This window comes from Onychomys torridus, chromosome 11 (genome assembly GCF_903995425.1).
Source record: "Onychomys torridus chromosome 11, mOncTor1.1, whole genome shotgun sequence".
Taxonomy (NCBI): Eukaryota; Metazoa; Chordata; class Mammalia; order Rodentia; family Cricetidae; genus Onychomys; species Onychomys torridus.
The window spans coordinates 65,089,962-65,105,520 of record NC_050453.1 but is presented as its reverse complement, the minus strand read 5'-3'; the positions used below and the strand labels follow the sequence as shown (position 1 = coordinate 65,105,520).

Below are 15,559 nucleotides of genomic sequence, written 5' to 3'. Positions count from 1 at the left end.
TTCCAAATACAGCATAGGTCTTTTTGATTGTTTGAGACAGAGTCTCTACATAGCCCCGGCTGTCCTGGAACTGACCAGGCCGGCCTAGAATTCACAGAGATCCACCTGCCTTTGCCTCCCAAGTACTGGGATTAAAGGTGTGCGCCACCAAGGGCCAACCCAATCATCTGGAGGGTCAGAGAAGCAGTACTGGCATCAGGGCTGAGGATTCAAGTGCCCAGCCTCTCCTTTCTTCTCTGGGAGTCCAAGTGGGCTCTGTACTGGAAGAGCGCATGCTTTGCTAAAATGTACACCCCCGGAAGAGTCTTTTGCTGGGCATGTGGCCCCTATCTATAAACCCCAGTATTTGGGAGGCTAGAGGCAGGAGGATATCAAATTCAAGGCCAGCCTAGGAAAGTTTGCATGATTGCATTAAGAATGGTCATTTGGCTTAAGAATTTTTTTTTTTTTTTGAGCTGAGGATGGAACCCAGGGTCTTTCACTTGCTAGGCAAGCGCTCTACCACTGAGCTAAATCCCCAACCCCGGCTTAAGAATTTTATTCAATATCTGTTTAGCCAGACTCTACCTTAGTTGCAGCGTCAAAAGACCTTCAAGAGGTGAGGCCAGTGACTCCCTGGAGGTAACACAATGCAAGCCTGTTTCCAATCTTGGCGTTCTGCAGTCACCTTTTATTTAATGCAACCATGAAAACGGTGGTGGCATTGCTGATTCCATTCCCAGTTGGCTCCCGTCTCCCCGAGAAGCCAACCCCACTTGTTTGTCATGAGGCCAGATCCGCATGGTTGTCCTTTCCTTGCCCAGACTGCAGTCCCACTTTGACAAGGTCTCTTAAGACAAAACCTAAAGACACACACAGCCTTTCTCAGCGTCAGGTGGAAAAACAGGTTGGGGTCTTGTCCCATCTGACCACACTCTAAGAACATGAGCATAAAGAACACACAGCAACACCCCAAACCACCCCCAAGTCCGCATGGACTGAAAAAATATGCTACTGTGTACCAAGCACTGGCTGGAGAGCTCTGGTTTCTAAGAACTTTGCCCTCCATGGTTTGGTGATGTCAGCAGGCGGTGCAAGACACGTGTAAGTATGGCTCTTCATTTCTCAGTCCTTTTGTTTCTAGGGAGACTGTATAACAGGCCTTGCTTCCATTACATTCAATACCAGCAAAATTCTACACAAAAGCTGGAAGGGACTGAAATACTGATTGTAATAAATTATGTGCGGCCTCCTCGAATGGACTGGGCAGCTGATGGGGCTTCTCAGAGGTACCACCAATATGTGTTCTGCACAGACTGGCACAGCCACTAGCTGTGTGTGGACACGTCAGAGGAGGAGCTGCTGTTGCTGTTGGTGGTCTGGGCCCTCTTTATGTATAAGTTCAGCAACTTCATCTGCAGAGAGAAAATGAAGACGGGTGAGCGGGGGAGTCAGCAAGAAGCAGGCTGGTCAGCAGTCCAGTGCCTGAAGACAGGTGGTACCCAGATGCTCTGGCTGGGTTACTGTTGACTAGCTCAGGGTCTAGGTACATGAGGGGTGGGAGTAGGGGGTGGGTTTGGCAGCTACTGCTTCCCCAGGACCCTCCTACAGACCCCCACTGATGCCTGGAAGTACTGTGGCTGACCCCAGGAAACCTATCACGGCCTTGGTTTTGATTTTCCCCAGCACTGTGAAAAGAAGAAAAGATGAAGTTAAGCTTGGTGTGGTGGTTCATGCCTATGACAGGAGAACTAGTCTGAAGCTGGTCTGGGCAAGACAGCCAGACCTTATCTCATCTCAAAAATCCCAAACACTGGGGCCAGTGAGATGGCTCAGTGGAGAAAAGCACTTTTCCCGAGCCTGATGAGCTGAGTTTGATTCTTAGGACTCATGGTGGGAGGAAAGAGCCAAGTGGTGAGTTGTACTGATTTTCACCACACGTGTGCCATGTCACAAGCAGCACCGCGCGCGCACGGGCACAGTCTCACACACACACACACACACACACACACACACACACACACACACACACACACACTTCTGTATACGTGCACCGGTGGAATGGCGCAGACCCTGCAGAAGGAACCCTCCTCACAGACACTTTGATAACGGTGTCAAGACTGTGAGAGAGAAGATTTTCCTTTCCAGCAGTGATGCTGCTGGGAGATGGACAGCTACCTGCAACAGAGTCAAGTTCAACCTTACTTCACACCACAGACAAAAATGAACTCAAATGGAGCCAACCAGGCATCTAATAGCAGAGGGACCATAAAGAAAACGTGGTTCCCACACACGGCGGGGTTTGTTCAGCCATAAAGAACAACAAAGCTGTGCCATCGGCAGGAAAATGGGTGAACTGGAGCTGACCACATCCAGGGAATCAAGCTGGTCTCAGAAGGACAGACGGCACAGGACAGACAGTCACGGACACGCGGCAGGACAGCAGGCGGAGGCGGAGCTGCCTGGGTGGGGAGGACAATGGAAGAGACAGGACGGAGAGGGGCGGAGTTAAAAACCCACCCAAGTGAACCGCAACGTGAACCTGAGAGATCTACGAGACTAAGATCTGACACTCCCACGAGGCCTGGACAGCAGCTTCCTGACAGTGGATGTGGTAACTGTTTCTGGAATGGGACCCCAACGGTCCAGGAAACAAGAAAAAGAGACAAATAAATGTACTCCTTGGAATTAAAAATTGTGCGCACCAAGGCACAATTAACAGAGCAAGACTCTAACCCATAATAGAGAAGAGACATGCATTAACCACAGATATCAGAAAGGGCTGGACAATACTGTTGGGTTAATTCATTTGGAAGCCCAATTCCCTTTATAAATAGGGCCTTGATGGTGGTCACTGTAGTTAAGCCTCCTCTGAACCCCCATGGAGGCAGAGGATGGGAGGAGGGGAGCCGTGGGACTACCACTACCATCTTCATTAAGAAAGCAATCGGAGCCAGGGGTAGTGTGCACACTTTTAATCCCAGCACTTGGGAGTCAGAGGTAGGTGGACCAGAGTTTGAGGCTAGCCTGGTCTACAGGGGTAGTTCCAGGCCAGCCTGGTCTACAGAGTGAGTTTTGGGGCATCTAGGGCTTCACAAAGAACCCTTGTCTCTGGGGGAAAAGAAAATAACAATCTGATCAGAGTCCTGGCAGCAGGGAGATGGAAGAGAGTGGAGATTGGGTTAGGTATGGCCAATCAATCAATCAATCAATCAATCATCTACCTACCTACCTGTGTTATGTAACTCAGGCTAGCCTTTAACTTCATCCACCCACCTGTCCACCCACCCACCCATCCATCCATCCATCTAGACTCTCATGTAACCCAGGCTAGCCTTTAAACATGTAGCTGACGACGATCTTGAATTTCTGATCCTTCTGCCTCCACCTGAGCATTGGGATTACAGGTGAAAAGCACCAAACCCAGTTTATGCAGTGTGGGGTGGAACTCAGGGCTTTGTGCACGTTAGGCAAATACTCCCTAGCCTCATCCTAACTTCCCCCACTTGCTTCTCTTGCCTCTTCCCATCTGTCTTCAGAGTATGTCCTCTGGACTGGGTGGTTCTCAACCACAGAGAGCTAGCTTTGCTCTCAGGGGACATCTGACCATGTGTAGAGCCATTACAATTAAAGGGAGAGTTACTGAGCGGGAGATGGTGGCCATCAAACTTCTGACATTGTACAGGTGAGACTCCATAAGCAGCTGGCCCCCAGGGCCGATGAGGAAAGAGGCCTGGCTAGGATGCCTTCCAGTGTCAAAGAGGCAGCTGAACTGAAAGGAACCACTGCCCACAGAGTTCTTCTCAGACAGGGAGCAGGGCCCTCTTAGGAGTGTGCACCCTCAGGCAGGCTCGAGGGAATGACCATTCATGCCCCTAAGGGAATCCTGTCTTGCAGCAGGGCATAGAGCTGCCCGAATTCTGGGGAAGTGAGGCTCTGGTTCTGGTGCTCCCTAGCTGTGTCAAAGCAGCAGCCCAACTTGAAACACACCTCACTAGAAAATTCCTCTCACAAAGAGTAGGGCCCTGTGCCCCTGGATTCTGCTCTCCATTGGCATGCCAAGGTTTGGAACAGTGCCTGAGGCCAGCAGGCCCAGGGCGAGGATGCCATTCCTACTGATGTCCATGAGGCACTCAACTCAATTTGTTCAAGGATGAGGTAACCTTAAAAGAATTTATTGTTGTGTGTGTGTATATGTGCATGCCACAGAATGCATGTGCAGGTTGGATCTCTCCTTCCACCTTTATGTGGGTTCCAGGGATCAAATGCAGGCTGTCAGGCATGTTCATGGCAAGCACTTTTATCCACTGAACCAACCTGAAGCCCACCCTGAGGTAAATTTCTTTAGTGATTACATGGGCGATGGGGCAACCTGGCTCCTGAGCAAGGCTATCTTCCTTCAGAAAGTTAGGTTGTCTTTTCAAAACCAGTCAGAATGGCCGACGGTGTGTCATTCAGAACCACCTTCCCATGGCTTAGTTGCATAGCCAGTCATTTTCACCTTAGGGAAAATGCCTTCTGAGAAGTCAGCAGCTGAACACACCCAATGGGTGAATACACCCAACGGGTGAACACACCCAACGAAAAGAGCTGCCACCAAGGGGCTCACGATGAGCTGGCGGCCCAGGTGCGGGCAACAGCAGGTAATACTATACATACCTTGCTCCCCGTGAGCTGTGCAAGGTGAGGTTTCAGATCTTCTCCGATTACGGAATAGATTGCCACTAAGCAAAACACGCTGGCCTTGCGTACACTGCTCTCCGTGTTGTCGTAACCCTAGAGAGTCGAAGGGGGATGCAGAAAGGAAGTCAGATCAAAGCGGGGCCTCCTCGTCAGTGCTTCCTCAGACGCCCTTGGAGAGCGACCCTGGACCTGTCAGTAACAACCACACACATCTCAGACCTGCAGGTGAATCTAGAGAGCTTTTGCCTCGGACGGTCAAAAGTGACTGGCACCATGAGTGGCGTGCAGGGGCGGGAGGATATGGGTGCCAGGGGGGCTGCTTTGTTACAAGGTGCTGGCACTCCAGATGACAAGGAGTGGGGAGAAAACCCCCAGGGAGCTGTGGAGAAACAAACACCTCATCCAGGTTCCTCGGTGGTAGAACAAACTGCCTGAGCGGAAATGGCTTAAAAGAAAAGAGGGGGCCAGGGGTACAGTTCAGCAGGTGAAGGCATGTTCTGCAAAGCTGGATATGCAGGACTCACAGGGTGAAAGGAGAAAACGGAATCCCCTCAAACTGTTCTCTGACCAGCATGTGCGCGCGCGCGCGCGCGCACACACACACACACACACACACACACACACACACACACACACACTTTTTTTTTTGCCAGAGCTGAGGACCGAACCCAGGACCTTGTGCTTGCTAGGCAAGTGCTCTACCACTGAACTAAATCCCCAACCCCACCCCCCCCCCCACACACACACTCTTAAAATACCACTAGCTATTCCTAAAAGCAAGATTTCTGTACTGTCCAGGGACTCCAGGGACTTCCTGTCTCTCATGTCCCACCTAAATGAGGGCCGTGTGCTCTGCTCAGACAGCCCTAGCAACTCTACCGCCTCTGTGTCTTTCCCTCCATCTTGGATAATCCAGTCTTCAACAGTAAGTCCAAACAAACCCTTACAAACGGGAAACAGCAGCATGCATGGAATGGGAAGCTAGTTTCTCTACCTTTCTTCACTGATGCCTGCTCTCTCTCCTCTGACACAGCACAGGACATTGTCACTTGCAGCTGCTATATGCACCCCTCCATGTCTCACAGAAGGCAGGAGAGCCCCACCAAGCACAGACACAGGGTAGCAAAGTATGTATGATGTATATACTCCATGCACCCCTTTGGCCTAGGACTGGTCCACAGGAGGTCTGCCACAGGCGTTTGTTGAAGCAAAGACCAGCGTATGTTTGCACTAAACAGAAGCTCATTCCTGAACCACAGGGCTGACGTGGACTATCAGTTATCTTCTGCTGCACACGGGAGCACGTGGGCTAAGAAGGTATGTGTGTGCAAGCCTGGGCCTGTCAACATCCTGTCACAGGGGTAAGAGAAGGGCCCAAGAGTGACCCCTCTGTATGACAATGAGAATTCAGAGACGGGTAATGCCTGGGGGGCGCTCACCAACCTAAGACAGAACACCTGTGTGGCCTGGACAGGTGTCTCCATGACAGGTAAGGTGACCTGCTGACGTCCCACGCAACCTAAGTCAGAAGCTCATGTTTTAGTAAAAGGGGGGGACCTGTAGGTCCCTGGCCCCGTTTTAGGTAGTTGTTGCCTTGCTTGCTGACCTTGACCTTGATATCCTCCCTATGCTAATTCCCTGAGAGATTCCACCCTCCTGAATGCTTAAGGGAAGCTCCTCATCTGTGAATCCAGCATATTGGGTGTTAACTGCTTAGATGCAAGATTGTAAAACATCAGGAGCGGGAGTGGGGATTTAACTCAATGGTAGAGCGCTTGCCTAGCAAGTGCAAGGCCTGGGGTTCAATCCTCAGCTCAAAAAAACAAAAAAAAACAAACAAACAAAAAAAACCAAACCAGAAGTGAACTTCTGCCAACCGGGGTTTCCCCATTGTGCTGTAAGTCTGTATTTAAGACCTCCTCCCTCCTTCAATAAATGACATTCAACATTCAAAAAAAAAAAAAGAAGGGGTCAAGATCATGATGGGGAAACCCACAGAGACAGCTGACCCATGCTAGTTGGAGCTCACTGACTCTGGACTGACAGCTCGGGAACCTGCATGGGACTGAACTAGGCCCGATGAATGTGGGATGACAGCTATGTGACTCGATCTGTTTGTGGGGTCCCTGGCAGCAGGACCAGGACTTATCCCAGGTACATGAACTGACTTTTTGGAACCCATTCCCCGTGGTGGGATACCTTGCTCAGCCTTGATACAATGGGGAGGGGCTAGGCTCTCCTTCAACTTGGTATGCCAGACTTTGTTGACTACCATGGGAGGCCTTACCCACTCTGGGGAGTGGATGGGGGCAGAGTGGGAGGAAGGTGAGGAGGCGGGAGAAGGGGAGGGAGGGGGAACTGGGGTTGGTATGTAAAATGGAAAAAATTTTAATAAATAAACATATTTAATATTAAAAAAAAGAGTGACCCCTCATCCAAGTATCTAGAGATGGTTCTTGGTTGCTGGGAAAGGGAGAGACAGCTTCTTCAGTGGTACAGCACTTCCTGTGGATAAGCCCTCCCCCACACTCCTGTAAGCCACCCTTATGAGACTCTGCAGGTTAACAAGGAATATGCCTAGATCTCCAGAGCGGTCACCAGTGGCTGTGTGTTCTTGAACAGAGGACACGGGTGGACCATGACTAGAAGGACTTGGCTAGGTCTTAGTTATTAAAACGAGCATCATAGAGAATATTCTCTGGTATAAAACCTGAGCTTTTAAATCACACAACTGGCAAAAGGAAATAAGTAAAGCCATGAAAGCGGAAGAGGGAAGGGAAGGGATCCCCAGGAGAGGGACAGGAGATGGCAGTGGGGGACAGACATGACAGAATGCACGGAATGAAAAGGCCACAATGCAGCTCGTTATTAATAACACCCTAACAAAACACTTTTTAAACAGAAGAGTCGCAGGTCCCAAGGACAGTCGTCACTGTGGCTTCCAGTCTGTCCCGCTTTGCACTGCACTGAGTCAGGCCTCAACAGAATGCGTACCTGCAGCAGGCCTGGGATGATGTCGGCAAGGAGCTGCAGCAAGGACTCCTTGGTGATCCTCTCTACCACTTTGGTCTGCATCTTGATGGCAGCCAGGTTGATGGGGTAGTCGGCCGTCTGGATGATTGGGCACAGCACTTTGATGCACTGCTCCGGGTGGATCGAGCTGGCGAGCGTGGAGGCAGCTTCCTCAGCAGCTCTTACCACCTGAAAGAGGACCACAGAGTTGAGTGGTACCTGCCTCAAGAGTTTTGAAAAAGACCAGTACCACTCCTTCCTGGCTCCAGGAGCCAGATCCAATGACCCACTTCCTCCAAAACTGCTAAGGAAAATGAAAAGCAACCTGGGTGGTTGTTGTTTTTGGAGCTGAGGATTGAACCCAGGGCCTTGTGCTTGCTAGGCGAGCACTCTACCACTGAGCTAAATCCCCAACCCCAGCCTGGGTGGTTGTAGGGACAAAAATACAGGCCTGGGGGTTGGGGCCAAACATGGGCAGAGCAGTCTCCACATGTATCCCCTACTCACTCAGGAGATCTCCTTGGTAACATGGCTTCTCGGCCTTCCCCAGGATGCTCTCTTACCACAGTAGTAAATAATCTCTGCCCTGGAATACTAAACCCGAAAGGAAACACTTTCCAAGGGTCAAAGGGACCCTCTGACACAAAGCCTGGAGAAAATCAGTGTCCTCTATACTGATGTCCTCTGGGAGGGGCTGGCTCCAGGAGAAGGCTGCGTTTTCGTAGGGAATCTCTTGTGGGAAGATGGTGTTCAGGAATCTGTGCCCATGATGCTCTTTACCTTGTATTTTTAATTTTTAATTAACTAATTAATCATACCCATCATTCTATTGGAGAAAAAGTCAGATTGGGCTTTAACTCATTGTATAGAAGAGGATGACCTTGAACTTCTGATCTCCCTGCCTCCACCTCCCAAGTGCTGGGGTTACACGTATGCACCATCAGCCCAGTTTATGCAATTGTGGAGATGGAGCCCAGGACTGCATTGAGGCAAACTGAGTGAACTCCATTCTCAGCCCCCTCCTCGAACTTTTCAGGAAGTGCATGAAATGACTGCCACACGGCTGAAGGAGCAGCTCTGGTCTTTGGAGCAACAGACAATCCCCCCTCCGGAAGAGGGGAAGGAATGTCAAGGCTGTGGTAGAAAGAACTGGAAAGCACTGTGCTGCACGGACACACATCTGAACCAAGCACCTTGTAAGAACTAGTATTCTACTTCCTCATCTGTAAAATGGGGACATCTCACAGCAAGAGAGGGCAAAGTCACAGCAGACCTTCATAAGTACCTTAGGTAATGGTGCGTACACAAAGACAGCAGGCTGCAGACAGGCAGGCACTTTCCTATGGAGTACAATGAGAATCTACGGCTCTCCTGAGCCCAGCCCTGGACTGCACAATCACCCACGACTCTCCTCTCTGCAGCTAATCCTTCAGTCCAGTCTTCACACAGTAACAAGACAAGGCGACAACCCAAAGCTTGGGTCACCCTCACCCTTGCAATAAAATGTTTACATACATTTGCCACTGTTGCTATTGGGAGCGGGCATGGACACGCTATCTATGCATATAAAGGTCACAGGACGACTCAGGTCAGTAGGCCCTTTTACCTGCTGGGCTATCCTGCCAACCATGATTTTGTTTGTTTGGAGACAGGGTCTCTCTATGTAGCCTGTCCTGGAACTCTCTCTGTAGATCAGGATGGCCTTGAACTCACAGAGATCCACCTGTCTCTGTCTCCCAAGTGCTGGGATTAAAAGTGTGTGCCACCCTACCCAGTTGAGAAATCTAAAGCCTTTCAAATTATATTTTAAAAGTTACTTTTACTTATGCACATGTCTCTGTGGTTATGTTCACATGAGTGCCCATGGAGGCCAGAGCTAGCTGATGCACGGTCCTTTGCAAGGGCAGGAAGTCCTCTTAGCCTCTGAGCATCTCGCCAGCCTATCCTGCTGCCTTTCTTTTCAGCTCAGAAGTTCTTCCTTCGGCCCACTCTTGCGGGCCCACCATCCTTACAAGTGGCTGGCCCTGGAAACAGCATCTGAACCACCTGGGAAATCACTCGGTAGACTAGGGTGGGGTAGCTGTGCCCAGACAGGCCACTTGGGCCAGGCCAGATTTGGGCTCTCAGGCCACACAGACAGTTTTGTCACTTTGGGGCCTTGAATTAGATGCTGCCTACCACCTGATCCCCACAATCCCCCCCCCTGTAGAAGGGGCGGGGCCAGACCTCTGGGCTCCCTGTCAATGGTTGGGTTTTGCCTTCTCTGCAAACAGTGCTCTGTTAGGAGCATGCCTCATCAGTCCCTGGGTAGGTTCCGCTCCACAGAGCTGTCAAGGAGCTGCCATGGCCACAGCCATGGCCACTTCATCTAATATATTCAGGACTGGCCACGTGAATGGTGGGGTTCTCACCATAAAGTTCCCCATGGGAGTCAGCTGCTCACACCCAGAATGTGATGTCTGTCATATAACAATGCTCAGGGGTGTGTGTGTGTGGGGGGGGCAGCCAGTTAGTAAAGTGCACGCTGTGAAAGCGTGAGAACCCGAGTGTGACTTCCAGCACCCACACAGACAACTTCCAGGTAAGGTGGCACAGCCTTGTAATCTCTGTGTAATCTGGGAGTCAAAGGGGCTACTGGGGTTGTGAAAAGCCTCGCTGAACCGGGGAGTTCTATGCCAGTGAGATCTTGTCTCAAAGGAAAAGGCAGATGGCATCTGAGGATCAACTTGAATCTGACCTCTAGGGTCTACACACACACATACACACACACACACACACACACACACACACACACACACACACACCTACCTCTCGGTGGCAATGCACAAAATGGCTCATGCCCCTTAGAGTGGTCTGCTTCCGGGATCTTTTTTTTTCTTTCTTTTTTTATGCTTTTTACTCTGAAAAGTTGCCACTAACATTAGCCTTTCTGGAAGGAGACATTGATAGAAATCTATCTGAAGTGTCTTGTGAGGTCAGACAAATGGCTGTCCCTGGGAGGAAGTGGGCAGAGCCACACCTGAGCAGTAGCCCTGGCATGGGGGTGGAATGCTGTGCACAGCGCTAATGTTGCTATAATCATTGCAATGATCATGGCTGTTTCTGCCCACTGCCCCAGACTGGCTGATCCAGGACATGCATTACCCCCATACAGGGCTGACATGTGTGTCCTCCCACTCCCTGACCAGCCCACGCCACACCAGAGCATGCATGCTTTTGATCCTGGTGACACTTTGGTGTAGAATTCTTTCCAACCAGGCATAGCTGGGACCCCAGAGCAGGGTCTGGCTCTGATCAGTGGACTAAGTCACTCTCTTGTCCCCAGTTCCCTATTAGGAACATGTCCCTGCTCATGGAGACCTTCCTCTCTCAGTTTTCTTGGTGGCTGTTGTACTCCTGGCCATGGACTTGGAAGTCCGTGTGGGACCTGAGCTCCAGGATCCAGTCTGGTAGGAGACCTGTCCGTGCCTTCACTGTGCAGGAAAGCGTGAGGGTGGTTGGTTCGGAGGGGCAGTGTCAGGCTGTGAAAGCCCAGAGACAAGCTCCCGAGGGTTCTCTTCTGGTGTGGCAGGGTGGGTTAGGAGGAGGCTGGTAAGGGATGGGAAGACGCAAAGATATTCTCGGGTGCCCTGAAAGCTGTGTGGCCCCTGTTCCAGAAAGGCCGGCAGAGGGGGGGAGTGGTGTGGCAGATAGGCCTTAGCTGTCAAGATACTTCTTCAGTCCAGAGTCTCAACTGTCTCAAACTCTAGGCTTGAATTAAAAACTCCCTACGTCCAGCTGTGTGAATACCATGTCACTACCTCTGAAACGTGCCATAGCTGGAATCCAGGTGTAGTGACCTGGCGTCTGCTAGTCAAAACTGGAACTTGATAGGTCTAGAAACATCAAGGACATAAATCCCCAGGCACACCTGCGAGTCTGTGAGTTTCTAGGCTGGGTTAACTAAGACAGGAAGACCCACTCTAAATGTGGGGAGCACCATCCCCTGGCCTGGGGCCCTAGACTGAATAAAGAGGAGGAAGTGAGCTGAGCCCAGCGTTCATCTGTTTGACTTCTGACAGCAGATGCAGTGTGACCTACTCCCTCACGCTCCTGGCGCCATGCCGTCCCTGCCATGATGGGCTGCATCCCGAAAACTGGGCTGAGGTAAGTTCTTTCTCTCAGAACAATAAGAAAAGCAACCAACACACACCTAACAAACTGATCTGGAGCTACTGGGTGCTGGAGAGTAGAGCTCAGGCCTCTTCCTGTCTCCCTACTGTCCAAATACCAAAGGACATGTGCTACATGTCCAGTACCCTGAGTGGGAAACATGGTCCAGGGCTAGATCAAGACAGGGTTACCTTTGCCCCAGACCTCTAAAATATCAACCTGTGGCGGGGGCTGTGTCTTCAGTGAGGTCTGGCTCCTTCCTGGCCAGCGGGGGGCCCTGGACACTCCTGTCTGTCCCTTACATCCCTTACTCAACTGGGCAAGTCATCTTTTAAGACTCATGACTCAGTAGGCGAGGCTGTGCAAACTTCTTGCGGACATATCTCTCCTATTAGACAAAGGGCTCCTGAAGGCGAGATCCCATCTCTGCCATCTCTCTGCACTTCAGGCTGGGTACAAAGTCCACTGTACACACAGCAGTCAGCATGTTTGCCATATTCATCTTTCTGTACTATCATGTTTTTTTTCCCATAGTGTACAAGTCACCTCTGGTGCACTCACCTCTGACTGTGTTTACATTCTCCAATGGAGGAACTAGCCCAGAACACGTGAAGCAAGCAGGACACAAGCCTATTTTCAATGGCCGTAAGAAAATAAGTCACAGAACCTCAGAGGAGCGGGCTCAAGAGGTTAAAAAAGCCTGCTGCTGGGAGTAACGCCCTGACTCCAACCGCACAGACCTACCTGGTGGAGGGCAAGAACTGACTCCTGAAAGCTGTCCTTTGATCTCTAGTACAAGTGCATCATAGCACACCTGCTACTGCACATAACATACACATCACACACACACACACACACACACACACACACACACGCACGCACGCACGCACGCACGCACGCACGCACGCAAACCACTGACGTGAGGCAGGTAGAACTGAAGATCTCAACAGGAGCAAAGAGCAGGACAAACATGGACTTGAAGACAGAGCGAAAGTCAGGCCCCGGGCAGTCAGTCCCAGGAGAAGCCAGCCAACCCCCTCTGGTGCCTCACAGTGAGAAGACCCTCCCTCTCTCATGCTTTTGCTATACAGGTTCAAGTGAACTGCTGTCCAGTGACTGCTGGGAAAACCCCTTCAGGTCTGCTGAAGTGAGCCCAGCTCCAGCGGTGTCCCCTTGGGATGTGCAGGGATTCTAGAGGTGCGGACATGAAACACCTCAACAAGCACCTTGATGTGCACGCGCTGGACTTCTGAGAACAGTCTGGAATACACTGCTGGGGACTGTACATCAGGGTGAGAGAAAGTTCCCCAAGACAGACACTGGTTTTGGCAGGGAAGGCCGAGTTCTGACTTCCCTCCATATGCCAAAGGCTGGCTTTGGCAGGCTGCCTGTATCAGGGTGAACTTTAGGTTCTGCCCTATGTTCTTTCTCTGTAACATAAGAAGTGAGATTATAATGTAAGCAAATAGAGAACGAAAGTCAACCAGAAGTAACAGAAGGAAAGGAAGCCACATGCTCAACAGACAAGGTGGCTGTCAGTGCAGCTGAGGGGGTTTTAAAAAGTGTGTATGTGCACGTGCGCGTGTGCACTGCGCATGTGCGCGCGTGTGTGTAGAGGGCAAGGGGAGACATGCAGGGTCAGCAGGAGCAAGCTCACATCTATATTTGCTTAGAAACGCAGGAACTCTTCCTCTCTATTGTTGAGGATGTAAGTGTCTAGCTGGAAAAAGGCAACTGTCACATGTAGCTGTTTGTACAATGAGGTCCAGCTTCATGGCCCAGGCTGGCCTTGATCTCTTGATCCTCTTGCACACCTAGCTGTTTAAGGAAATGGGATCATGACTCAAAAAACTGGTGAATGTTTGCTTAAAGATTGGGTTTCTTAATTTTGAGGCACAGAAGTTCTCGACATTTGGACTGCACCAAGTTTGGTTTGGCTCTGCCTCAGATGCATCGGAACAACTGAGAGCATTAAAAAAAAAAAAAAAAAAAAAAAGCAGACATCCAAAAACAATGATGGCAAGAACCCAAGAGCTCTTCCCCAGGGCACCTGGAGCTGAGCTCCTGGAGCATTTGGAAGATGAAGAGATGCTGATGCCACCTTCTGGGATTGGCCAGAAAGCCTCCCAACCAACACAGCCAACATGGAGTCTTGGTGTCCATTAGAAAAAGGAGGGAACTGGGTGTGGTCACATGTGTCTTTAATCCCAGCACTCAAGAGGCAGAGGCAGACAAATCTCTGAGTTTGAGGCCAGCTGGCTCTACATACAGACCTCCAGTTCAGCCAGGGATACACAGAGACACCCTGTCAATAAATAATAATAAATACTACTATTACTACTACAACAATAAAAGACTTGTGTGCCAAAATGGCAGAGACAGGAGCTGGGACTTAGAGTGGAGTTGACTGTAGGTCAACTCAACAGAGTGCCATCTAGCCATGCTGAGACCAAGAGGGAGAAACAAAGAAAACTCAGGCTCTGGAGGCTCCAGCCTGGAGCTAAGTCTGTTACCAAGCAGCCAGCAGATGCTGAGGTAAAACCTTTCCCAGGTCCATGCCTGTTTCTCTCACCAGGAAAGCTATAGTAAGGACTGAATGGAGAACTGTTAATTGAATTATTTTGGATTGTATAATCTTATCATTCATCACAACCCGATGAGTGTTTTTTATTGAAAAAACATACACATACAAAAGGCTTCAAAAACCCTCAAGGGAGAGGCAAAGCAAGATCAGTGTACTACTCATGACCAGTGAGGCGGCTCAGTGGGTAATGGTCTTACTGCCAAACTTGATGACCTGAGCTTGCTCCTGGGACGCTCTTGGTAGAGAGAAATGACTCCCACACATTGTCCTCTGACCTCTAACAGTCACATGCCCCACCTCACATTCACACTAACTGTAATAAACAAGAGACCCACCTACTCACTGGACAGACCCGGGTCAGCAGGGGTAAGGGTGCAGAATGGGAGGGGCTGAGGAGGAAGGGTACAGGCCCACCCCGGAAGTGCTGCACAGTAAAGTGATGAGCAGCGGAGCTCCTCTCTGCACTGGCTAGCTCCACTGTCCATCTCTGAGCGCTTACAGTGCCTCCTAGCCAGTGCAAGCACAAACAGAACAGACGGACAGCGGCCAGCTGCTCGGGGATACAAGTCATTTAGATAGAGGCCTCTTGGATCTAGTCAATGAAATGCAGTTAAATTACATTTTACTTTATTGTGTGTCACACACAAAATAAGTAAATAAACAAATGTAATAACCTTTCTTTTATTTCACACTCGCTTCAACAGGAGAGGTAAGGGGGACAGACATTCAGTTCTCCTTGGGACTAGCCACCTCACCTCACATCACCAATATGAGTCCCACGGGGAGGGACACAAGGCCCTCCTCTCCCCATGTAACGCCCCTAGACATCAGAGTGCCTTGGAGACCCTTCCAGTGGCAGCCTGAGCAGTGTGCAAACCTGTCCATCAGCAGCCACCTTCCGAAGGCGTGCAGCTCAAGGGCAGGGGTCACGGCCCCAGGGGGACAGTGAAGACTTACTGCCCCAACAGCAGCAGCAGAAGCAGTGCTGTCCGGGCCTGGCCCATTATGACGGTCCTGGAGGTGGACAAGGTCATGGAGGCTGCACCGGCTGCCTGCCCAGGAGCACTCCTGGGACTCTGCCCGGGTGTCCTTCTGTCTGCACATCCCAGTGCACGCGCCCAGCTCCAGTTTTCTCCCTCCCCCTCCTTC

The 15,559-nt window shown here is 50.7% G+C and overlaps 1 protein-coding gene across 42 annotated transcripts in view; it reads right to left on the bottom strand.

Moving 5' to 3' along the window:
- Window positions 1-649: 649 nt before the first annotated feature.
- Clasp1 (cytoplasmic linker associated protein 1) overlaps window positions 650-15,559 on the bottom strand; it is a 226,928-nt gene continuing 212,018 nt past the window's right edge. For all 42 annotated transcript variants that reach the window (XM_036202616.1, XM_036202603.1, XM_036202617.1 and 39 more), the window contains 3 exons: window positions 7,657-7,863; window positions 4,639-4,755; window positions 650-1,394 (listed from right to left, as the gene is read on the bottom strand). In XM_036202616.1, the coding sequence (XP_036058509.1) occupies window positions 1,308-1,394; window positions 4,639-4,755; window positions 7,657-7,863 (411 nt within the window). In that variant the 3' untranslated portion in view covers window positions 650-1,307. The remainder of the gene's footprint in view (window positions 1,395-4,638; window positions 4,756-7,656; window positions 7,864-15,559) is intronic.